The sequence below is a fragment of the Accipiter gentilis genome, chromosome 7 (genome assembly GCF_929443795.1).
Source record: "Accipiter gentilis chromosome 7, bAccGen1.1, whole genome shotgun sequence".
In the NCBI taxonomy this organism is placed as follows: Eukaryota; Metazoa; Chordata; class Aves; order Accipitriformes; family Accipitridae; genus Astur; species Astur gentilis.
Window position 1 is genome coordinate 10,432,223 of NC_064886.1, and position 22,307 is coordinate 10,454,529.

Consider the following 22,307-nt stretch of genomic DNA (forward strand, 5'->3'; position numbering starts at 1 on the left):
TAGGGGTCGCCGCTGCCATGGCAACGGCAGGGCGGGGCGGCGCGGTCGCGCGGTGTCGCGCAGCGGCCGTTGCCGTAAAGCGGCGGCTGGGCGCCGTAAAGCGTCCCGCGGAGGCGGTGCGCTAAGATGGCGGCGGCTGGGCCCGGAGCCGGTGGCGGAGGAGCAGCCGGCGGCCGCGGGGCCCGCGCCTGAGCGACGGCCGGGAGCTGCCGGGAGTCGGGTCGGTGCGGGGCCTCCCCTTCCTCCCCCTCCCCGCCCTGGCCGGCGGTTCTAGCCCCGGCCCCGGCAGCCCTCCCCTCCCCCACCCGCCGGGCGGCGGGGCCGGGGGCGGGGCCCGCTCGGGGCCGGGCCGGGCCGGGCCGGGAGGACTCCTTCAGTGGGGGCCCAGCCCGGGGGGTCTGGCCGCCCTCGCGGTGTACCAGGCCTTCGGGGGCGGCTGGGGGGGCCCGAGGTACTCCCCTGCGGTCATCGGGCACTGGGGGTCCCTGCTGCCCCCGGGGGGTCTCTGCGCCTTTGGGGGGACGCTGGGAGGGTCCCTGTTGCTCCTAGAGGGTCCCTGCGCCTTTGCGGGGGTCCCTGCTGCCCCTAGGAGGTCGTTGTGCCTTTGGGGGGTCCTTGCTGCCTTCCTGGGGACGTTGTGCTTTGGGGAGGGTGTTGGGGTGGGCTCTCTTGCCTCCAGGGCTGGTTTCTGTTGCCTCGAAGGGCTCATCAGCCCTTGGGAAGGGTTGGGGGTCCCTTCTGCCCCCAGGGTCGGTCCCTGTTGCCCCCGGCATGTCGCCATCCCTTTCAGGGAGTACTGGGGAGTCCCTTCTGTTCTCAGGGCTGGTCCCTGTCACCTCCGTGGTTTAATCATCTCTTTGGGGGGATGTTGAGTGTACCCCTGCTGTCCCCAGGGTGTTGTCCTGCCTTGGTGTGTTGCTGAGGGTCCCCCCCTGCCCCCAGGGCTCCTTCCCCAGTGCCCCTGTAGTGTCACAGTGCCTTGAGGAGGCACTGGGGGTCCCTTTCAGCCCTAGAGCTGGTTCCACTACCTCGGTCCTGGGGCGGAGCTCAGCTGAGGGTCCCTCCTGCCCTCCCAGGTCCAAACCTCATTGTCCTTGGGCCTTCCTCACCCCCTCCCTTCCAGGACAGTCCCCGTTGTCCTCAGGGGGGTCCCCAGGGAGCAGGGGTCCCCGGGGCAGGTGCGGCTGGGCCCTGTGCTGCCGGGCTTTAACCTGTCGTTTCCGCCAGCTGCCAGCGAACTTCCGGCCTCGGCACTTGCTGCCCGCAGCACCGCTGCCGCTGCTGCGCAGGTGAGTGGGACGCCCTGGGTCCGGCAGCGCTTGCCTCGTGTCCGTCTGTCTATCCTGCTTGCTGCAGAGGTGGAGGCTAGGGCTGCATCTGCCTTTGTCTCCTTTGCAATGCTGAATTATTCGTGTCAGTGGAGTGGTCTTGGGCTGCTCTGGCTGCTCCCTTCTTTGCTGCTGCAGGATTTCTCCTGCTGGCCAGGCTTTCCTCAGCCCTGGGACCACCGTGCTCCCCTGGAGAGCCGGGAGCCTCCGCCTTCCTGGGTGCTGGACACGGAAGGGGTGGCGCTGCGTGCTCAGGCAGCTAGTGCTTGTTAGCCGCAGTTAATTAGGCTCTGCCTGCGCTGGGAGCAGGTTCATGCCATCCCCCTGGCTGTGCTGTGGGATGGCTGGGAAAAACGGTGGGGAGGTGGGCGCTGCATCGCCCAAAGAGGTGCTTCTGTGCCCAGGATGCTCCGAGATGGGGATCCCAGACCTCTGTGTAATTGCAAATGGGAAACTGCTTAATTAGCATCGTCTCTAGGATCTGCTGGGCTCCCGGGTAGGTTTGTAATTAACCAAGGCTCTCCAGAACGCGACCCACTGGCAGGTTTCTGCCTGTGTCTTGGCAAACCAGAGGTGCCTGGCCAGCCCCTCCCCTGCGAGGGCTGTTTGGGGTAGACACCTGCTTGTCGCAGGAGGTTTAACTGGGGGTTTAAACCCCCCAACACCATCTCGGGGGCGGGGGGGGGGGGGAAGAGGGCTCCTCTGCAGTGAACAAACGAGGTTGCCTCGGTCCAGGTCTGATGAGAAAACTTTCCTTAAATAGAAGAGGCTCAGCGGAGCCCTGTGCGACACGTGCAGGAGGGACCCAGTGTAAAGGCAGGCACAAGGCTGTGCTGTGGCGTCCTGTGGGCGTCTTGGTGTGCCGGGGTGGTGGAAACTGAGGTGAGGGGCTCTTGGTGGGTCAAAAACACCCCTTGCTCGCTTCTGGCCCTGTTGCTTCTTTGCTTTATGTAGCCCAAACAGGGCCTGGGTGCAGAGTGCCTGTGGAACCTGGCTATTCAGGTGTTTATATAGCTATGTAAATATTTTAATGACAGATCGTTTAGGGACTAAGCAGCTGCAAGCACTGGGTTTCCAGGTGTAAAGTGGCTGGGTTGGCAATGCCATGGCATGTGGCCAAGTCCTGTGGGTGCTGTGGAGGGGCACTGAGTGCTGGTGCAGATGGGTGGCAGATCTCTGGTGGCAGTGAGGGACTGGAGCCATCTGCTGCACAGAGTGTGGCCTGTGTCCTGCTGGCTCATGGCTTTACAGGTTGGGGTATCGGCTTGGGATGGAAAGGACTGTCTCTTGGGCATGGCCGTTGGAGATGCTGACTGGTATTGTGATGGTTTGGGGGCTTGGAGCCTGGCAAGCCATTGGGAAGGCACGGTGGTGTGAGTCCCAACATGGCAGCCTGAGCCTGGCACGCTGTGGCAGCACCTGCAGCTCGATCCCGGCAGCTGGGAGGCTGTGGCATGCGGAGTGATATTTTTAGGACTCTCACAAGGGTGCTGGAGTGAGGCTTTGAGCATATGAAGCTGGGAGCACTGATCCTGTCCAGATGTTGACTCCAGGGAACTGCAGAACCCACATGTCAGCTCCCAGGGTCACTCTGCACGGTGTCCTGGAACCATGCGGGGTTCACTGGTTCCAGCCATGTGCCCTGAGGCATTGCCACCTTGGCAGGGAGACCCAGCCTGACACTAGCAGCTTGGTGACAGGCTCAAATCTCTCGGTGAGGGCTCGGGGCTCTCTGCACGGCTGACCGTGTCCCAGATCCCTCCAGTCCACACCGAGCGGTGTCTCGCTGCATCCCTCAACCAATGCTCCCCAGTTTGGGGAGGTGGAAGCAATACCTTCAGGGCCATCTGCATTTCCAGCCATTGGTAACTCGCATGTAGCATTCCCCTGTGTCCGCTTGCTGCCGGTTTGTCCCTGCCTGAGCCCTCGAGTGTCGACAGCACGCTGTGCTGTACCGTGCCGCGGGGCTGCCGGTCTACACACGCTTTAATCTCCCTGCCACGTGAATGGCTTCGGTGCCTGCGGGTGGAGCTGGTGGGCGGCTGGGGAGGCTGACGCAGAGCTGTCGGCGCCGAGCACCTACCTTGCTTATCCATCGGTACTGGGCAGCTGGCATAGGCTAACGTTGTGCTCCTGGGCACAGAAGATGGCTGGGGATCCCAGTGTCCCCTGTGGTGTCCGTGGCACTGGCAGAGGCTGTGTCTGTCCCTGCTGTTGGATCCACTGAGGCAGCTGGGGGCTTTTTTCCTGCAATTTGCTTAATTTCCTAGCAAGGTTATGGTCCTCTGGTGTGGGTGGATGAGAGATGAAGTCAGGCTAATTATTTGGTAATGGATTCCTTTCCTCTGAAAGCGTGTTTCTTGTTCCTCACCTTCGTGAAAAGGCTGCCGTGAAAGAGTGTTAATGACAGATCTGAATAGGCAATTTGGTGGAGGAAAATAACTACCGAGGAGCAAAGTCCAAACTCGGTTCCTTTTGTACGTGCAAAGATTCCCAGCCCCTTGGATTAATAATGCCACTGAAGGCACAATAACTGGCGGAGTGAAAGTTGTCCTGTTCTTGGACTTTCCGATTTCCTAAGGACTCGAGCTTGAGCAGCGGGGAGTTAAGCCACAGCTGAGCACTGCGGTGTTTTGAGCCTGTTCCTTAGTCATCTGGCATGACAGGCGCCGTACGAGGGACAGAGTTGCCTTGCCGCTTAAGAGCAGTAAATTAAAACCAGTCCTGCCCTAGCTCCCTCCTGGTCCTGCCCACAGCCCCTGGGGACAGACCTGGGCAGGCACAGGGCACCGTCTGCAGCACTGCAAACTTGCCGGCTGAGCGTGCACAAGCCGCCCCCACCGCGGCGGTGAGTAATCCCCTCGTAGGGCTGAGCCTTGGTGCTTTGCAGGAGGTGAACACCCGCTCTTCTTGGTGCCACAAAGCCTTCACGTGCCGAGAGCTGCCGGTGCTGGAGGGCTGGGCTCCGCACCGCATCTGGCTGCCAGCGCAGAGTGGAGATCTGGCAGGTTTGGGCAGGAGAGAGGAGGGCTGAGGGTCTGGGGCAGCTCTCGTCCCCTGCTTTGCTTTTCAGTCCTTTCCACCCCCTCTCCACAGTGTCAGTGGTTTTAAAGTGATTCTGTGCAGGCTGGCAACACCAACTGGGGAATAGTTAAAACTGAAGCTGCAGAAAACATTTTATCTTTTATTTCTGCACCACTATTCTTGTTATTGAGCGAGTGGCTGCAGTTGGCTGAAGCTTGCTGGTGTTTTCAGTTGCATAAACTTGGTTTCCTTATAAACGCTCCTACACTGTAAGAGCTTTTATCAGGCTTCAGCCCGAGCCAGCTTGGCTGCCCAGGCCTTCCCCGGGCACCGCCACAGTGCCATCAGGTGGTGACAGTGCCATCAGGCAGTGGCGGTGGCCCCTGGTCCATCGCCCTGCAGCCGTACCTCTGGGCCGGCAGCTTCAGCAAGTCCCGCTTGCCTCCTAAATTGTCTGTTTCTTAGAGGGGAGCCATGCCCAGGCTTGGACTGGCAGTGACAGACCCAGCGTGAGCAGAGCTTTTTGCCTTCTTTGGCTCTTTGGGGCTCTGCTGGTGTTAATTCCCAATCTAGTGAGGATTAGTCTCCGGAGTGTTTGCCGTAATCGGAGTTAATGATGTTCTGGCTTCAGCTTTTCCTTGCGTGTAAACGGGGAACTTTTAGCAGACTCCCTGACACTGGTTAAGAGCAAGCAGCTAAACCAAGTATGAAAAAGTTTGACTAAAAATAGAAGGGTAGTAAAGAACAAGCAAGCATAAACAAAATGTTATTTTTAATTTTTTTTTCCCTCCACCTTGGCAAAACCTCTGCTGCTTGTGACTCCAACGTGTTTTCCTCCTGTGTCTTGGTGTAACCTGGTGAGGCAGCTCTGCCGGCAGGTGGGCGCTGGTGGTCTCACCAAAAGCCACCTGTGGGCGCTGGATCCGTGATCCTGGGCAGGGTCTGCAGCCTCCAGGCACAGAGGTGGCTCCACTTCACAGCCACAGTCCCGCAGGACCTACCCCTGCAGCAGAGGGGAGCCTAGGCCACTTTGGATGCTGTCCCTGGATGCAGCAGGGCCATCAGTGCTCCTGCAGCCCGTGCCTCCCCTCCCTGCAGCAGCCGGCCCTCCAAAGCAAAGGCTGTGAAATGCCTGGGAGCCAAAAATGTGCTTGCCTTTGGTTTTCCGTATGCTGGTAAGGAATTAGTGAACCTCTCCTGGAGCAACTGGAAATGCCAGGGAGCTCCTGGCCTCGTCGCCTGGTTCTGCTCTTGCCCGCTCCCCAGGAGGAGCTGAGTTGGTGGGGGTGCCAAAGGCCAAAGCTTGCTCTTGGGGGAGGCCAAGTGGGCTGGCCATGTGTCTGGGGCTGCTGTTCTGTCTGTGGCATGGAGGAGAACAGCCCCTTGGTGATGCTGTGAGGATTTTGTGCATGGGAAGGTGTTTAAAAATCTGTTGCTGGGGTTAAAAAAACCTGCTTGAGCAGCTTTTAACTGGCTGCCTATGGTCTGCAGATGTCAAGAAGTTTCTCGATACTGTGACTTGCTGCCTCCCCAGTCACCTTTCCTCATCCGCCTGTGATCCAAGCCCCGCTCCTGCCTCCCTGCCTGTCCCAAGCCAGGGATGTGTGTTGCGCAGCTGCCTTGCTGTAGCAATCACTGGAGTCAACACCTCCTCCTTCCCCTGAGCCTGGCTGGGGATCACTGATTGGGAAGTACCTGTCTTACTGTGAGAGGTGAAGCAGGGACCAGGCACAGGCAGTGGGAGCCAGGAGCCATCCCACAGGCAGGAGGACAGGCAGCACGATGTGTCACAGATCTGCTTCCCTGCTACGTCGACAGCATCTGAGCAAATTAGAAACTGGAGCAGGGTTCAGGGGATGGTGCCAAGCGGCCTTGTTACTCAGCTGCGAGTGCCTCGGTGGACGCCAAGGGACGTTACCGTTCACTCTGCCCTCAGCAACAGCCTATGAGCTTTTGTTGCTGCACATGCTTCTGTGCATCAAGTGTGGTCACCAAGCCTGTGGCCACGTGTGCATCACTTCTCCGTTGATTGTGTTTTCCCTTAGAAAGTGGTGCCCTCCAGACCAGCCTGCAATGCCGTGGGCTTGTATGCGGCTCCACCGACACAGGGACAGGCCAGCATGTCCCTGTCTCGGCAGACTGGCTGTAGCGGGGATGCTCCAGCTTCTCCTCTCTCCCTCTCTTGCGTGCAGGGTGAGTGCTCTGGAAAACACGATGTCGGATAAAGGAAGCAGCATGGACGGGAAGACAGACATAGTGAATGGTAAGGGTGCCAGCGGGGACCAGTCTCTCTGTGCCTGGGGTCTCCTGCTGGGGAGGTTCACGGTGTTGTCTGCACCATGCAGGCAGCTTGTCCAGCAGCCCGGAGGAGATGTCAGCCGAGGAGGGCCGAGAAACCTCCTCTGGCATCGAGGTGGAGGCCTCCGACCTCAGCCTGAGCCTCACAGGAGATGATGTGGGGCCCAACCGCACCAGCACAGAGAGCCGGGACACGGACACGGAGAGCTCGGGGGAAGAGAAGGACTCTGATAGCATGGACGACACGGGCCACTACTCCATAAATGAGGAGAACCGTGCCCTCGATCGGTCACACTCAGAGGAGGAAGAGGAGGAGGATGAAGAGGAGGAGCAGCAGTCCCACCGCCGTGCCCAGCGCAAGCGTGCCAACCATGACCAAGACTCCTCCGATGATGAGCAGGCCCTGGAGGACTGGGTGTCCTCGGAGACCTCGGCGCTGCCCCAGCCCCGCTGGCAGGCAGTCCATGCCCTCCGGGAAAGGGAGCTGGGCTCCAGCGCCCGCTTCGTCTATGAGGCCTGCGGGGCCAGGGTCTTCGTGCAACGCTTCCGCCTCCAGCATGGCCTGGAGGGCCACACGGGCTGTGTCAACACCCTGCACTTTAACCAGCGTGGCACGTGGCTGGCCAGTGGCAGCGATGACCTCAAAGTGGTGGTGTGGGACTGGGTCAGGAGGCAGCCAGTGCTGGAGTTCGAGAGTGGCCACAAGAGCAACGTTTTCCAGGTGAGGAGCATGCAGGGAGGGTCCTCGGAGGGCTGGGGGTGATAGAAGATCCCCCACGGTGGGTAGGTGCCTGCTCTAGAAGCATGTAATTTCAGCTGGATAATGCTGTGCAGGGCAGGAGAAACCTGTTGTTAAAGCTAGGGGCTGTGAGGAGTCCAACTGCTGTGCGGTGGTAACTAACCATCAAAACCCACTGCTGTGCCCTAAAATCCACTGTCTGGTGGAGCCCTGGCTGGGGACGGTGGGGTGAGATGCCCCCATGCCCTGCAGAGCTTACCCCTTCAGCTCCTCTGGCCCTGGTGAGCAACAGTTTTGGGAACAGCCATGGGCAGGAGCTGTGTTCAGAGGGGCTGTACCATGCCAATTTCTCTCCTGTTTCACCCCGTTTCCATCCATGCATACACAAGCTCCTGCCCTGGTGTTGAAAGCCACCCCTCCACTTGCTCTTTTCTAGGCCAAGTTCCTCCCCAACAGCGGTGACTCCACTCTGGCTATGTGTGCTCGGGATGGCCAGGTCCGGGTGGCCGAGCTCTCTGCCACCCAGTGCTGCAAAAACACCAAGCGCGTGGCACAGCACAAAGGAGCTTCGCACAAGGTGAGCCCAGACCAGCCTGTGGAGGGAGTGGGCGGCATCTAGGGAACCCTGAAATGCCCCAGGGCCGTTCTGGCATACTGGCTGCCAGGAATAGTGAATGCAGAGCTGCTGCCATGGAGGGACCGATTCTTAAATGCTTCTTTATAATTGCTGTCACCTCTGAGGGTGATGAGGAGGGTCTTGGTGCCTGCAAAGCAGTGACGTGAGCACATGGCTGCAGGGTATAGAGGGCTTGGTGCTGCGTCAGCTCCTGTTAATGACTGATGGTTTGCTGGGAGAAAGGGATCTTGCCACTTTGTTGGGTAAAAAGGGAACCAATGCCCAAGTATTTATCTTCCAGCTGGCCCTAGAACCGGATTCTCCATGCACTTTCCTATCAGCAGGTGAAGATGCTGTAGTCTTCACCATTGATCTGAGACAAGACCGGCCCGCCTCGTGAGTATTTCTCTACCTGCTCCCATTGCCAGGACCAGGGAAGCTCCAGAGTTTGATCCGGGGTCTCAGGGGGCTCCCCCACGAGTGGGCGGCACTCGGCTGCGTAGGGCTGTGGGTCCCACTTGTGCTGCTGCATTTTCAATAGGCATAAAGTAGGAAAACAGGTATTTTTTGGCTTTCAAGCTGTTTTGTCTTCCCTGAGGTGCAGGGTCAGACCAGAGAGGTTTTTGGTGGCTGGTCTGGGGCTGACCATCTCATGTGAGGATACAGATATGAACCTTGCTAATTAGATGAGTGCATTTGAACCCTCATCCTCCCTGGGATGGGGTCCTGTTGAGATAGGAAACAGAAATAATATCACTGCAGCAGGTCCCTGCCCCTGTGCAAGCACGCCTGCTGCGGTGGCTGCCAAAGGCTGCCTGTCCTGTACCTGTTTACCCATCCCAGGGGCAGCGCTGAGGGTCCCGTGCTCCTTCTGCGCAGTGAAGTGGCAGATTAATCACAGCACTGAAATTTCTCTATGCTGGCAGCAGCTTGGAGCTCGTGGGTCGCCTGACTCGCTCATCGCATGAGCGCTATTGCAGTTAATTGAAAAACAATAATTAGCAAGCAGCCGGGTGGTGCATGCTGGATCTTAACCCGTATCGCCGAGAGATGTGTCGTTTCTGACAAGCTTCCAAAATAAATCCCTGGTGGGTATTCAAACAGACGCCTGGTTTTGGTATCGGGGTACTTTTCCAATACAACAGCATATTATTTTGCAGATGATCCTACTTAAAACCGAGGGCTTCAGCACTCATCTCCCGGTGGTTTGGTTTTATTTGTATATGCGAGTGCTTTTGTCTACAGCCTTAAACCCATCTGTTTCATAACCAGGACAAAAACTGCCAGGGCGTTTCAAAACAGCCACATTTAATCCTCATCCCCACTTCCCCCCTCCATTTGCCGGGTCTGTTTGGAGAGGAGTCTGTTGGTCAGTAGGCTGGCATGGGTCTGTCCCTCCTTTTTCTTCGTGGGGATCCACGCTGCTGTTTGGGTTTGATGCTCGCAGGGAATTGTCACCCTGTGAGCGTGAAACCGCTCTGGAGGCAGGGTTCGCAGGCAGACTGTAGGCAGCTCCCATCTTTCATTAAGCCAAACGGTATAATTAGAAGAAAGACAAGCGTTTGAGCTGGCTGTTCCTTCTTGAGGATGCTGCCTCAGTTTGTATTCGTGTCTGCAAAGCCGAAATATTGAGCTCCTGGGGGAGGGGGATGGTATGTGTGTCGGATTTCGTTAAATCTGGGCCTTATTACAGTGAGGCGGGTGGGGAAAAATAACAGCAAAGCGTTTCTGCTCTGGAGTTAATCCGATTCTGCCCTCGCCACTGGCTGTCCAGCTCCGTTAGGCTTGAGTTCAGGCCCTGAAACCCTTCAGACTTTTCGGAGGAAAACGCCAGAGAATGATTTCACTCTGCGCCGTTTGAGTTGCAGACAGAACATGTGCTTGCTTCAGCTGGGAGGCTGAAATGGTTGGGTCGTGGGGTTTTTTGTTGGTGGTGGTGTTTTGTTTGGTTTTTTTTTTTTCTGAGAGTGAGTAAGAGACTCTCACAGCTCCTGCTTTTCCCATCTGGACCCTGTTTTGAATTTGAGGTGGATTTTTTTTGTTGTTATTTTTCCTCGTCTCTTAAAGGAAACTGGTTGTGACAAAGGAGAAGGAGAAGAAAGTAGGTCTATACACCATCTATGTGAACCCAGCCAACACCTACCAGTTTGCTGTGGGAGGCAGAGATCAGTTTGTCAGGTGAGTCTGTGCTGGGGGCCCAGACTGAGCCCCTATAGTGGACTTGAACATCCCTGTGGTCCTCAATTGGTACCTCTGCAAGCTCTGAAATCTGATGTCCCCTGCAGAAGTGCTTGTGGCTTCAATCATTAATGCCTCCAAAGCCTATTCTCCTGTAACAGCAGGAACACAAGGGGGATTAATAGAGGAGGATTTGGATCCTTTGAGGTTTAACCCTGGGATCCACTGTCCAGCCTGCTCTGAAGCCAGGCAATCCTCCCCTCAGGAACTAGCAATGTTCTTAACAAACTGCCGATAAACCTCCTCTCCATCCCCCACCTGCAGGCAGTGCCTGGAGGGCATCAGAGATGAGATTAAGGCTCGGGGATGGTCTTGGTTTCAGCGGGAGTGAGCTCCTTAAGTGACAAATGCAAGCTCCCCTGGCCTTTGAAACACTCAGGAGAGCCCCTGGCATGGGACCAGGCTGTGTCTGTGTGTCTGGCCCCTTGGCTCCCTGCATCAGTGCAGAGCTCCTTTGGAGCTGGTGGATTTTAAGGTCCAACTTGTGTGGCGCCTGTTTTGGGCAAAGGTGAATCGAACATGCAGCAAGACTGCCTGCTTCCCAGCTCCCTGAGAGCGAGCAGAACTGTGGCATCACTTGGCCCCCTGAGGATGCATAGGGGCCGCTCTTCGGAGAGTGGGAGGATGCTGCAGCCCTGCCACTGGGATCACTTATGCAGCATCAGATCCCCGGAGCGCCAGCCATGCGGGTGTCTGGCATGCAGGCAGCAGCTCCTGGGGCGCTGGGCATGGAAACACTTAACACATGGGCTTGCAGACTGCTCAAACAGCAGCACCGGTACCTCGCTAGCTTGGTAGCTTTCAGAAGAGCCCAGGATTGTTGCTCAAAACACAGCCTCCCCTCCTGCCCGTTCTGTTGCTCTCTTCTCCGTCCTCTGCCCATATCCAAGTGCCTCCTCTTCCCCAGCTTCCCCACCCCTGGGCAGCTCCTGGTGGGCTTCCGCATCAGGGAGGGGAGGTTGGGGACCCAGAGGAGCCCAAGCCAGCCAAGGGACAGGCACAGTGGCAGTCACGTCCCCCCTTAGAGAGCAGCCTCTGGGCTGACAGAGCCCCAAATGCAGGTCATAGCCTGTGTGCATGCAGGCTTTGACATTGTCACGCACCACCAAGCAGCGCCTCCAACATAACAAGAGGTGACATTAAGCTGCTTTGGCTGAGGCTTCTGCCAGTCTGGGCCACTCGCAGCTCTGCAGATCCCTTGGCAAAGGTCGGAGCCTCTGGCCAGCATTGGGACAAGTCGTGGTTTCAGAGCTGGCTCAGACATGGTGTCTGCGTGGTCAGGGAGATCTGCTGCTCTCTTCCTGCCCCAGCCCACAGAGGTGGGCAGCGCCAGCCCTCCATGCCTATCGGCTCGGCATCCCTCGTGTCTCGAGCGAGTGCCAAACACCTGTTGTCCTTCCCCAGGATTTATGACCAGCGGAAAATAGATGAGAATGAGAACAACGGCGTGCTAAAGAAGTTCTGCCCTCACCACTTGGTAAGTGGCTTGATTTTGTGGTGTACTGGCCCGATGGGCAGCACCAGGGGTCCCTCCCGTGCATTGACGTGGCGTGAGAGAGATAGGGGGTGGGTGGACCAGCAGAGGACATCCCATGGTGGCCACCTGCATGGGTGGGCGGCAGCCCTGCCACAGCGCTGCAGGTCATGTGCCCTGCGTGCCGGCACCGAGCAAAGCTGAGCCTGATGGGTGGGCAAACCTGGGGGGTACACTGCGTCCACTGCAGGGTTAATGACAAGCAGCTAGGTCTCCTGCCGACAGAGGGGCTGGCCATACCAGCCTCACCAGCAGGACCGGCCTTCGCCCAGCTCCTGTAGCCGGGTTGGTGCCAGCAGCACTCGCCGCAGAGCAAGAGCCTGGGATGGGGCCTGGGCAGAACTCACTGCCCGGATTTGTGGAGCACTCCCTCAGGAGCTTCGTGTAGGAGTGGCTGAGAAGCACTCGCTGGCCAAGCCTATTGCAGGCTTCCTGCCTGGAAAACAGCTGGAGAGGCCGAACAAACTGTCTCGGCTTTGTTTTTTTTCCTTGACCCAAATCTTCCACTGTCCATAAAGTCCTGTCTTGGCGTAGGAAGAGGCAGTGGTTTTATGGTCTGACTTTGCAGCCCTTGCAGAGCAGTCACTCATGCACTGAGCTCTCTAAGCAGGCACATGGCCAGCGTAGGTGTGCTGGCACACTGTGGGAGGAGGAGGTGGGAGCAGAGGTGTCTGTGCTTTCCCTAGGTGAACAGTGAGTCCAAAGCCAACATCACCTGTCTTGTCTACAGCCATGACGGCTCAGGTGAGTGACCGTGCCACAGGCTGGGGGCCATACAGGCGCTGTGGTGACCTGTGACTGCTGGAAACCTGCAGAGGCGATCCTGCCGTGCAGGGCTGATGGGCGAGTCATGGGTAGTCGGGGGCTGTGGCACTGTGGGATGGAGCAACCGGGGGTCTTGCAGCATACCCACCCCTAGCAGAGAGACCATCTCCGTGTGCTCCCTGCTGATGCCCATCTCTTCCATCCTACACCAGAGCTGTTGGCCAGCTACAACGATGAAGACATTTATCTCTTCAATTCCTCTCACAGCGATGGAGCAGAGTACATCAAGAGATACAAGGGACATCGCAATAATGCCACTGGTAAGGACCAGCTGGGACAGGTGCTGGGGCAGACCACCACCTGGCAGGCTGCATCCCCCACTGCGGGGGAGCTTGGGGGTGCTTCCCAGGTCTCTGTCGAACTCCCACCACCACCATGTCCTCTTCCCCAGCAGCGAGCAGGGCCAAGCTCGCTGCCTACACCCTGGGAGGGGGGCATGGAGCATGGCTTACCCCTCCTCGCACCTGCAACCAGGCTTTGGGGCAGTGTGAAGGTGAGGGGCCATCCCCAGAGCAACCTGGAAGAATAATTGCCTGCTTTTAGCTTATTTCTGCAGCTCTTAGTGTTTCATCTTCCTCTCAAAGACCCTTAACACAAACTCTTGGGCTTGCAAAGAATGAGCTATTATGTGTCTGGGGACGGAAGAGATCCACACTGGTAACCCTGGAAACTCGCTGGCTGCCAGGCAGGAAGCGAATTCATGGCAGGGAGGGCTCCTGATGGCCTCGGGCTGCTTGTTTCTCTCCTTTCAGTGAAAGGCGTCAACTTTTATGGCCCAAAAAGCGAGTTTGTGGTGAGCGGCAGCGATTGCGGCCACATCTTCCTGTGGGAGAAATCATCCTGCCAGATCGTGCAGTTCATGGAGGGTGACAAGGGAGGAGTGGTGAGTCCCTGTGCTGCCCTGCTCCTCCACCCCCTGCAAGCTGGGCTTTATGTCCCCACCAGCTCAAGCCACTTCCACATGCCCACATGAACTTGCCACTGCTTCCTGTGTTTTTTCTACCAAAAGCCAAGCAGGGCCCCCACAGGCTCCTGGTGTCCCACGTGCAGGGTGCTCGGCATTGCTCCTGCCTGGGGAGTGACAGCGGGGACAGCTGAGGCATGCTCACAAGGGCCACGGTGCCTCGACGGTGTTCTGGCATACAAAATCCCACGGGGATATTGCCCAAATGCCCATGGGGTGCTTGTCACTGAAGGAGGGGTGGGGACATCAGAGCTGCTACTGTCCAGGATGGGGCAGCCCCCTACCCTTCCCCCTGTCCCAGCAGGGATGCATGGGCTTTGTAGGGAGAACTGCACGCTCCTGGTCCAGATCCGGGCGCTGCTCCCTGCTGGGCAAGCAGCTGCATCCTCAACCAGTCACATCCAGGAAAGGGACGCAGCTGCACCGGGGCCAGCCCTGTGCTGAATTTCCCAGGCTCCAGCTGATGGCGGTCAGGTCCCGAGCGGCTGCTGCCTGCGCTTGCGGGGGGATCTGTGTCCTGTTTCAGCTCAGAGCTGGCAGACACTTGGTCTCACACACCACCCCGGCGGTCAGTACCTGTCCCCCATGGGCACAGGGCTGAGAGGGTAGGGGATGTGCTTCTGGCAGCCCTGGCACCTGGGTCTGGGCAGGCAGAAGGGGAACAGGTTTTGGGTCAGTGTTGAGGGGATGGCAGGTGCTTCACTGGCGTGGGGACGGGCAGCAGAGCGCTGTCCGCTGCTCCCTCCCACTCCTGGCCAAGCCGGTCCCCGCTGTGCTGCTCCTCCACCGGCCCCACAGTTGCCTTTTGTCTGGGTGGCCACGGCCCAGTGCCAGCTCCTGGCGGCTGCTGGCACCACCACCCCCAGCCGGCAGAGCTGTTGTGGGGCTGGATCTGGCCCGAGGACCTCCCTGACAGCCAAAGCTGGGCTTCAGTGCACTGGGGTGGATGTGGCCCCTTTCCTGTTGGGTTTGCTGCCTGGCTTGGGGTTCCCCACTTTCCTTGCACCTGTTGCCTCTAAGACTGCACTGGGCTTGGTGCCCCATGAATTACTTGGGGGCACCCCAGGTTTTGGGGTTTGCTCATGGGGGCAGGGGGTGGCATGTGTGTCCCCCTTCCCAAAGCCAGAGTGTGGGGATGCTGGGGCTGGCAGCCCCTCTCTGTGCTGGGGGGTCCCATGGGAAGGCCACCTCACGGAGCCCCACAAGGGCTCCCCATCTCCTGTCATGTTGCTGTGTGAGACCCCAACCTGAGGCCAGAGTGATGGGCTGAAGAGCCACCAGAGAGCTTGTGGGTGCTGGGGTCACTCCTCCTGCCCTGCTTGGGGTGACACCCCCTCCCCTTGCCCTCAGGTGAACTGCCTGGAGCCCCATCCCCACCTCCCTGTCCTGGCCACCAGCGGCCTCGACCACGATGTCAAGATTTGGGCGCCCACAGCAGAGAATCCCACTGAGCTGGCTGGCCTCAAGGAGGTGAGACTCAGACAGTGTGTGTGTGGGGGGGGGGGGGGTCAGAGGGCTGGGTTCCCCACAGCCCCCTGACCCCCTGCACCTTGCCTGGCCCTAGGTGATCAAGAAGAACAAGCTGGAGCGGGATGAGGACAGCCTCCACCACACCGACATGTTTGACAGCCACATGCTCTGGTTCCTTATGCACCACCTGCGACAGAGACGCCATCACCGGGTAGGTGCTGGGGTCCCCTCTATGTCCCCCCACCTTTGCCTGCTGCTCCCCCAGCCTGTTCACCCTGTTTCTCTGCCCCCCTCCCTGGCAGCGCCGAAGAGAGCCAGGAGCACCGGATGGCGACTCAGATGAGTCTCCCAGCTCCTCTGACACCTCGGATGATGAGGAAGAGGGGCCGGACCGGGTGCAGTGCATGCCATCATGAGCCTCCCCCCAGCCCCCGGCCAGCGCGGGGGGGCTCTGGGCACGCATCATCCCTACTAACACTTTGAGCTTTGTATTGACTTGTTAAGGACCCCCCCCACCCCCCATTCCCTCTCTCCTCATCCTCGCAGTCCCCCCAGACCACTGGAGGCGGCATAGCCTCGGCCTGGGGGTCCCTTCCCTCCCCAGGACCCACGCAGAGATATGGGGGTGGGGGATTTTTGTACTAACGTGGCCCCCTGGTCCCCTCTCACACTCTTCTGAGGGGAACCTGGCCCCCTCCCCGGCACCAGCCCTCACACTCTTCAGGGCTCCCCCTTCTTCCCTGGGGGCTCTGGTCTCCCCCGGGGGTGCTGCACCCCTTCCTCCCTCCCTCCCTCTCCCCCCCAGCCCGGGGGTGTTTGCAGAGAGATGCTTGTCTAGTTTGTACATATCAGTGATTTGCACTTGGTTTGGCCCTTCTCCGCCCCTGCCCCCCCCCCCCCCCCCCCCCAGCCCCCCTGGGGCAGTGGCCGGAGCCCCCAGGAACTGGGAAGGTCCTTTAATTTTCTGTTACTTTTAAGGAGATCTCTTCTGGGGGGGGAGCGGCGGTGAGGGCTCCCCGTCACTGTTAGAGGCCTAATTTTATATGTATTAAAACCAAATCGAACTTGGATGTTATCAAGTTAAAATTATTGTAAAAGTTTGAATATATATTATATATAAATGCAATAAAAACCAACAGAGAGAGGCAGAGGGCTGCGTGTCCCCTTCCCCCTGTCCCTTCCCCCAGGCTCCCCATGTCCCCAAGCCTGTTTCTGGCCCCAGGGCCAATGTCTCCCTGAGCCCTCCCTTCTAGAGGGGGTGTATTTTGCCCCTTTTTGGCTGTGTTTTCACCCAAATACCCCCCTCACAGAGCCACGCGACCCTCCAGAGCAGCTTTCATCTCCATCTGTTTATGAGAGATCTGTACACAGTCAGCACGGTCGGGGGGGGGAAGTGGGATTATGGGGGTAGAGGGAGCAGGGAGGGCCCCCCTGGGGGCTGGGGGACACTAGTGTGTCACCTGTCCCCATGTCCCCCTCCCAGGATCTCACCAGGAGGGTGGGGGGGGTCCCAAACAGTCATTTTGCAACAAAAGACACAGTTTTTTGGGGGGGAAATGAATGTGGTCCCTGTCCTGGACACAATAAATAGGGGAAGGGGGGGACACGAGGGGTGGGGACACAAGAGCTGGCGGCTGCACACAGGCGCTCTGCGGGTTTTAGCTTTTATTAAATAAAATATATTAACATATACTCTCTCCAGTCCCCCCCTCGCTAGCCCCCCACCCAGGTTAGTAGCTAGAGCTGTACCCCAAAGACACCCTCCTCCCCACGTGCACACTAATGGGGGCTGTGCCTGTTTTCCCAGTTCAGTACCCCCTTCCTCCCAGCATGGCACTGGGGGAGGCTGGAAGGATTCCCCCCTCCCCCCTGCCAAATCTGGCTGGCTGGTTTGAGGGGGGATGCAAGTTCTGCATTGCCCCCTGCCAAAGTGAGAGTTAAGGGGTGTCCTTCCACTGGAGATTTCCCCAATGCTCAGGGAGGGTCTGGGGTGTTGAGGGGGGTCTGGGGTTCCCCCCCTTGAATATCACCACCCTGCACAGGGGCTCCCACTGCCTTGCCCCCCCATGTCACCTCCTCATCCCCCCACCCACTGCAGCCCCTGGGGGTGGGACACAACTGATGTGCCCCTACCCTCCCCGTGGGGCTGAGGCCTGACAAATTCACACCATCCTGCAGCCTGCCTGGGGGGAGTCAACAAAGACACCCCCCCCCACTGCTCAGCCCTGCTGCTCGCCTCCCTCCCGACGTGCCCCATCCTTCATCCCTGCGCCCACCCCCCCCTATGATGCTTACTTGGGTCCCTGTCCCCAGCCCTGTCTGTCCCCTCCTTGGCACTGGGGTAGCGGTGGTTCTGGTGCCTGTCACCCCCCGCAAGCCACAACTTGGACTGGAGGGGGGGTCCCTGTTTCTGCTGTCCCCCCTCCCAGTGAGGGCTTGGAGGGGGTCCCTGGGAATAGCAAAGCGCCCCCCCCCCAAACACACGCACACCCACACGTGCACACACACGCACACGCAGAGCCGCCCCAGCCCCCGGCCCCGACGTGGGGGGGAGGACGTTAAGACTTTGTTAGTGACCGTGCTGGCCCCCCCCGCCTGCCCGTGCCCTGGGGCCGGAGAGGTGGCAGGGGGACACGGGGGGGGGGGGCCACAGCCTTCCTCCTCCTCCTCTTCTTCCTCCTCCTCACCCCCCCCCCCTCAGGCTTTCTTGGGTGGGGGGGCCAGTTTGATGATCTCCTCTTCAGAGGGCTGCCGGATGATGTCTGCCAAGACACGGGGGGGGGGGGGAATCAGTGGGGCCTCTCCCTGTATCGCCCCCTAGCTAGAGGGACCCTGTCCCTGCCCTGGGGATGGGGGGGTCCCTGTCCAGGGGCAAGGGGGGTGGCTCACCCTTGTACTTCTTGGCACTGGGGATGCGGGTGAGCTTGGTGTCCACCTCATCCTCCTCAGAGATCTTGAGGACCTGGGTGCGGTACTGCACCACCATGGTCAGCAGGTCTGGGCGACGCGAGATCTCGAAGATGTGCTCGATGTATGACAGGTTGTCTGCAGGGATGGGGACAGGGATGTGTGCTGGGCTACCAGTGCTGCATTGCCAAGGATGCCCGAGGACAGGGACAGGGGATGGTGATGGGTACCACAGCAGGGGATGGGGAGAGGGCAGGGAGAGACTGGGACAGGGGACAGGAGCTGGGGACAGAGACCGGGACAGGGGATGGGAGCTGGGGACAGGGAGCAGGCAGGGATGGGGAGCAGGACAGGGGACAACAATGCCAGGGAACAGGGACTGGGATGGGCACTGGAAGAGGTGACAAAGGACAGGAACAAGGGCTGAGATGGGGATGAGAGCACATGGCAGGGTCCAGGGTGGGGACTGGGGCAGGGGACAGGAACAGGGACAGGGACCAAGGCAGGGGATAGGGACAGGGATGGGGACTGAGGCAGGGGACAGGAGCAGGGCCAGCAGCAGTTGACAGAGATGAGGAGCAGGGACAGGGACTGGAACCAGGAGGGGGGACAGGGATGGGGGAAGGGGCCAGGGTGAGGACCCAGGGGACAGGGACAGGCACAGGGATGGGGACCAGACAGGGAAGAGGGGAGGGCCAGGGCCAGGGGGTCATGGACTGGGATGGGGATCCGGAGAGGGGACAGGGGACAGGTGACAGGGCCAGGGATCAGGAGAGGGGACATGGATCGGGGCAGGGGCCAGGGACCAGGACAGGGATCAGGGGACCAGGATGGGGAGCAGGAAAGGAGACAGGGGACCTGGCTGGGGACCAGACCAGGAGACAGATCAGGATCAGGGCAGTGGCCAGGGCTGGGGAACGGGGGACGGACAGGAACAGAGGCCAGGGCCACCCGGGAGGGGGGGGTCTCACCTCTGTCCAGCTTGCTGTGCTTCTCAAGGAAGGCGAACCAGTGGTGGCTGGTGGCGATGGCCTCGCTCTCCTCGCTGGGGATGTCCTCCTTGCAGGCTGACTTCAGCTGCTCCAGGTCCTCGGCCGTGATGTTCTGGGCCAGCTCCTCCAGCAGGCTGCGGTACTCGGCCATGGCTGGGCAACACCCGTGTCATGAGCTGCCCGGCCTCAGCTGCTGCCCCCACTCCACGTCCCCGCCCTGGTCCCCCCCTCCACACCGTGGCGCCAGCCGGGCTCCGCTGGCCCGTGACTCATGTGACGCTCACGGGATGTGACAGGGACGGGGATGGGGGGGCGGCGGGACCCGCGGGCGCTGGCAGCGGCTGCTCTGCTGTGGCCTCGCACACGCGCCCTGGCCTTGCACAGCCCCCCCCCCCCCCCCTTGCACAGTGCTGCTTGCACACCCCCCTGGCTTTGCAGTGACACCCTCCCCTCTTTGCACAAGCCCCCTGCCCTTGCACAGGGCCCCCCATTGCATGGTCTGACCCCCCCGGCACGGCACAGCTCCCCCCACCGCACACTCACCACATCCCCCCCACCTTTGCAGTGGCTCTGGGCACCCTGACATGGGGGGATGACGGGTTGGGGGGACCGGGGGCACCCCCAGCCCCAGTGCCAGGTCCGGGTGGGTATGGGGGGTGGTCGGGGCTGGGGGGGGGGGTGTCACACCCTGTCCTCCATCTGCTGTTGCGCCTCGGTCGCCGTGGCAACCGCTGCAACCCACCCCAGGGATGCGGTTGCCGTGGCGATCGCAGCACTCGGCTGCACCGTGTCCCTCCCGGGTGGCGGCACCCGTGGGTGCTGGGGGGGAGGATGGGGTGGAGAAGGGGACCCGGGCACCCCATGCGGGCCACACAGACACGGGGCGGGGGGGGGGGGGGGGGGGAACACAGGACACACGGACACAGACACGCCGCTACCCACTGCGTTGCTCACCCCCGGCACGTGCACGCATGCGCAGCCCCCCGCGCCCCCCCGCACACGCACACTCGTGCCTACACCCGTAAACATCCCCCCCCACGCAGACACCTGCACACACAGACACCCACCCACACCCCGCACCCGCGCGCACCCACACCCTCACACTCACACGCACACGCTCCCGCGTGCCCCCCCCCGCGCACACACGCGTGTCCCAGCCGTGTCCGGCCCCTTTAAGGCAGCCGATGACTCAGCCCTTGGCCCGGACGCCCGGGTCCTTCCGGGCGGGGGGTGTGGGGGTGTGGGGAGACACCCACCCCCCCCACCCCACCCCCACCCCCCCCCCGCCCCACGCCGTGGCCGTCTGCCCGTTCCCAAGCCCGGCGGGTCCGGCCCGGACGCCTGGGTCCTCCCGCGCCACCCCCCTCCGCGGTCCCGGGGGGCGAATGCCCAGGACCCCCCACTCCCCCGCGGGACCCCCCCCATTCACGCTTCCCATGCAAAGCGCCTCATGAATATGCACGAGGGGCGTGGTTCCACGGGGGCCCATTCACAAGGGCGGGCGGGCGGGCGGCGGGGGGGGGGGGGGCGCCTAATCCCTCCGCGGGGGGGGGGGGGGGGGCAGGACATGGCGCGGGGGGGGGCAGGACACGGGTGGGCCGGTTCCTTCCCGCCTTTGTTTCTCCCGCTCCGGCCAGGTGCGGGGGGGGGGAGGGTGGAGTGGGGGGGCTCCTCCAATCACTGTGTGTCCCCCCGTGATTTTGGGGTGGGTGGCGATAGCGGGAAGGGGAGGAGGCCCCCCCCCCCCCCCCCGCAGCCCGGGGGACAAGAGGCCTTTGTGCCACGGGGAGCAGCGCAGCGCTGGCCCGGCCGGGGCCACCCCCACCCCTCTCAGCCCCCCCCCCCGGAAACCGAGTCACGGCCCGGCCCCACAGACAGCGCCCTGTGGGCATCGTCCTGCTGCGTGGGCACCGGCGCCATCCTGACCCGGGGGGGGTCCCACCCGTGACGGGGGGGTCCCGTCCTGCTCACGGCCGGAGCAGCATCCCCCGGGGCCGCACATCCCACATCTGGGGCACATCTGGAGGCGCCCCGCCCCGTGCCACAATTTCCCCACGCGGGGCCATGCAAACGCTCCGTGGGCCGAAGCACGGGGCGAGGGGGTGGGTGGGTGGGTGGATGATGAGTCGTGGGCCCCCCCAGCCCTCCCCGTCCCGGGGCCGCGGGGCGGAAGAGGAGGCTCTGCTGCCACCACGGCCCAGTTTGGCCCCAGTTTGGCCCCAGTTGGGCCCAGCCTGGCCCTGGGGCGCGTGACCTCCTCACGCGCCCCTTTCCACTCGTGTTCCCCAGGAATCCGGCCACACGCAAACCCCCCTCCCCCGCAAAGGCACCCACCCCCGGCGGGGGGGACGACACCCTGCCCCAGCGGAATGGGTGGCATCCCGGTACTCCGCTGGTACTGGGCGGCACTGGGAGGACTGGGTGACACCGTGGGGAGGGGGCATGGGTGGGGGGCCCCCGTGTCCCGCGGGGACCGGGTGGCATCCACGGGGGGATGGGGGACACGCCGGGTCTCGGGTTGGGAGGGGGGGACCCCATGTCCCGCGTGGACCGGGTGGGGACCGGGTGGCACCGCGCGGACCGGCGGGCCCGGCGCTCCCCCCCACCGCGGGTCACGGGTTCGGGTGTCCCCCCCCCCATACTGGAGCGAAAGGGGAAGTGGAAGGGGCAGGCGGGAGCCGGGGAGGGGGGGGGGCACCGGGAGAGTGTGGGGGGGTCCTGGCACCGCCGGTAACACCGGGGCCGTTAACTCCCTCCTGGCCGCGGCGGGATGTGCTGGAGGGGGCCATCATGGGGGGGGGGGCACTGCCCTTTACCGGGGGGGGGGTTATCTACTACCGGGGGGGATGTCTAGTACCCGGGTGGGAGGTCTACTACCGCGGCCCCCTGCCCGGCTGAGGGGAACGGGATAGGGACCGGGACCGGATGGAGCCGGCGGCCGCCGCCTCCATCCGGTCCCGGTGCCGGTCCCGGTCCCGGTAGTCGGTCGGAGCCTCCGGTCCCCGCGCAGCCCCGCACTTACCGGCCGGCTGGGGCGGTGCCGGTGGCGGTGCCGGTGCGGCCGCTCGGTGTCTCGGTGCTGCCGCTCTGAGCAGCGCGGGGGGGGGGGTGGGGAGAGGCGGGGCGGGGCTTAGCGGGGCGGGGCTGAGTGGGCGGGGTTTGGTTGGGCAGGGTGGGGGGAGGTCGGAGGAGCCGCCCCGCCCCACGGGGACCGTGAGTGGGTGGTGGCTGGCGCGGGCATCCGTGGGGGGCACCCACGCACCGTCTCGTGGGGAGGCGTCCCCAGTGACGCCCCCCATCCCTTTGGAGCGTGTCCTGTCCCCCTCCAGGGACCCCCAGCCACCACCCCAGGAAAGAGCCACGTCGGGGGAC

General features: G+C 61.5%; 2 protein-coding genes across 3 annotated transcripts; one reads left to right on the plus strand and one right to left on the minus strand.

The window, feature by feature from the left end:
• The first annotated feature begins 97 nt into the window (after positions 1-97).
• DCAF8 (DDB1 and CUL4 associated factor 8) lies at positions 98-16,184 on the plus strand. Of its 2 annotated transcripts, XM_049805393.1 has the most exons (14): positions 98-220; positions 1,228-1,289; positions 6,545-6,615; positions 6,698-7,371; positions 7,826-7,966; positions 8,307-8,401; positions 10,073-10,183; positions 11,648-11,720; positions 12,464-12,521; positions 12,755-12,862; positions 13,355-13,485; positions 14,917-15,036; positions 15,131-15,247; positions 15,339-16,184. In XM_049805393.1, exons 3-14 carry the CDS (start codon positions 6,567-6,569, stop codon positions 15,450-15,452), a joined length of 1,791 nt encoding a protein of 596 aa, XP_049661350.1. In that variant the 5' UTR covers positions 98-220; positions 1,228-1,289; positions 6,545-6,566; the 3' UTR covers positions 15,453-16,184. The 2 variants fall into 2 exon arrangements, with proteins under 2 accessions (XP_049661350.1, XP_049661351.1); XM_049805394.1 differs by lacking the exon at positions 1,228-1,289.
• Positions 16,185-16,366: 182 nt separating this feature from the next.
• PEA15 (proliferation and apoptosis adaptor protein 15) lies at positions 16,367-22,041 on the minus strand. Its single transcript, XM_049805395.1, has 4 exons — positions 21,958-22,041; positions 18,915-19,088; positions 17,926-18,081; positions 16,367-17,798 (listed from the first exon to the last, which is right to left on the minus strand). Exons 2-4 carry the CDS (start codon positions 19,084-19,086, stop codon positions 17,734-17,736), a joined length of 393 nt encoding a protein of 130 aa, XP_049661352.1. The 5' UTR covers positions 19,087-19,088; positions 21,958-22,041; the 3' UTR covers positions 16,367-17,733.
• Positions 22,042-22,307: the final 266 nt, after the last annotated feature.

Coding starts and splice junctions, on each gene's coding strand:
- DCAF8 (XM_049805393.1), top strand. CDS start 6,567: ATGTCGGATAAAGGAAGCAGCATGGACGGGAAGACAGACATAGTGAAT. Junction 12,863..13,354: donor ACATCGCAATAATGCCACTG/GTAAGGACCAGC, acceptor CTCTCCTTTCAG/TGAAAGGCGTCAACTTTTAT. Junction 15,037..15,130: donor AGCTGGCTGGCCTCAAGGAG/GTGAGACTCAGA, acceptor GCCTGGCCCTAG/GTGATCAAGAAGAACAAGCT.
- PEA15 (XM_049805395.1), bottom strand. CDS start 19,086: ATGGCCGAGTACCGCAGCCTGCTGGAGGAGCTGGCCCAGAACATCACG. Junction 18,082..18,914: donor GCACAGCAAGCTGGACAGAG/GTGAGACCCCCC, acceptor CCATCCCTGCAG/ACAACCTGTCATACATCGAG. Junction 17,799..17,925: donor CAGTGCCAAGAAGTACAAGG/GTGAGCCACCCC, acceptor GTGTCTTGGCAG/ACATCATCCGGCAGCCCTCT.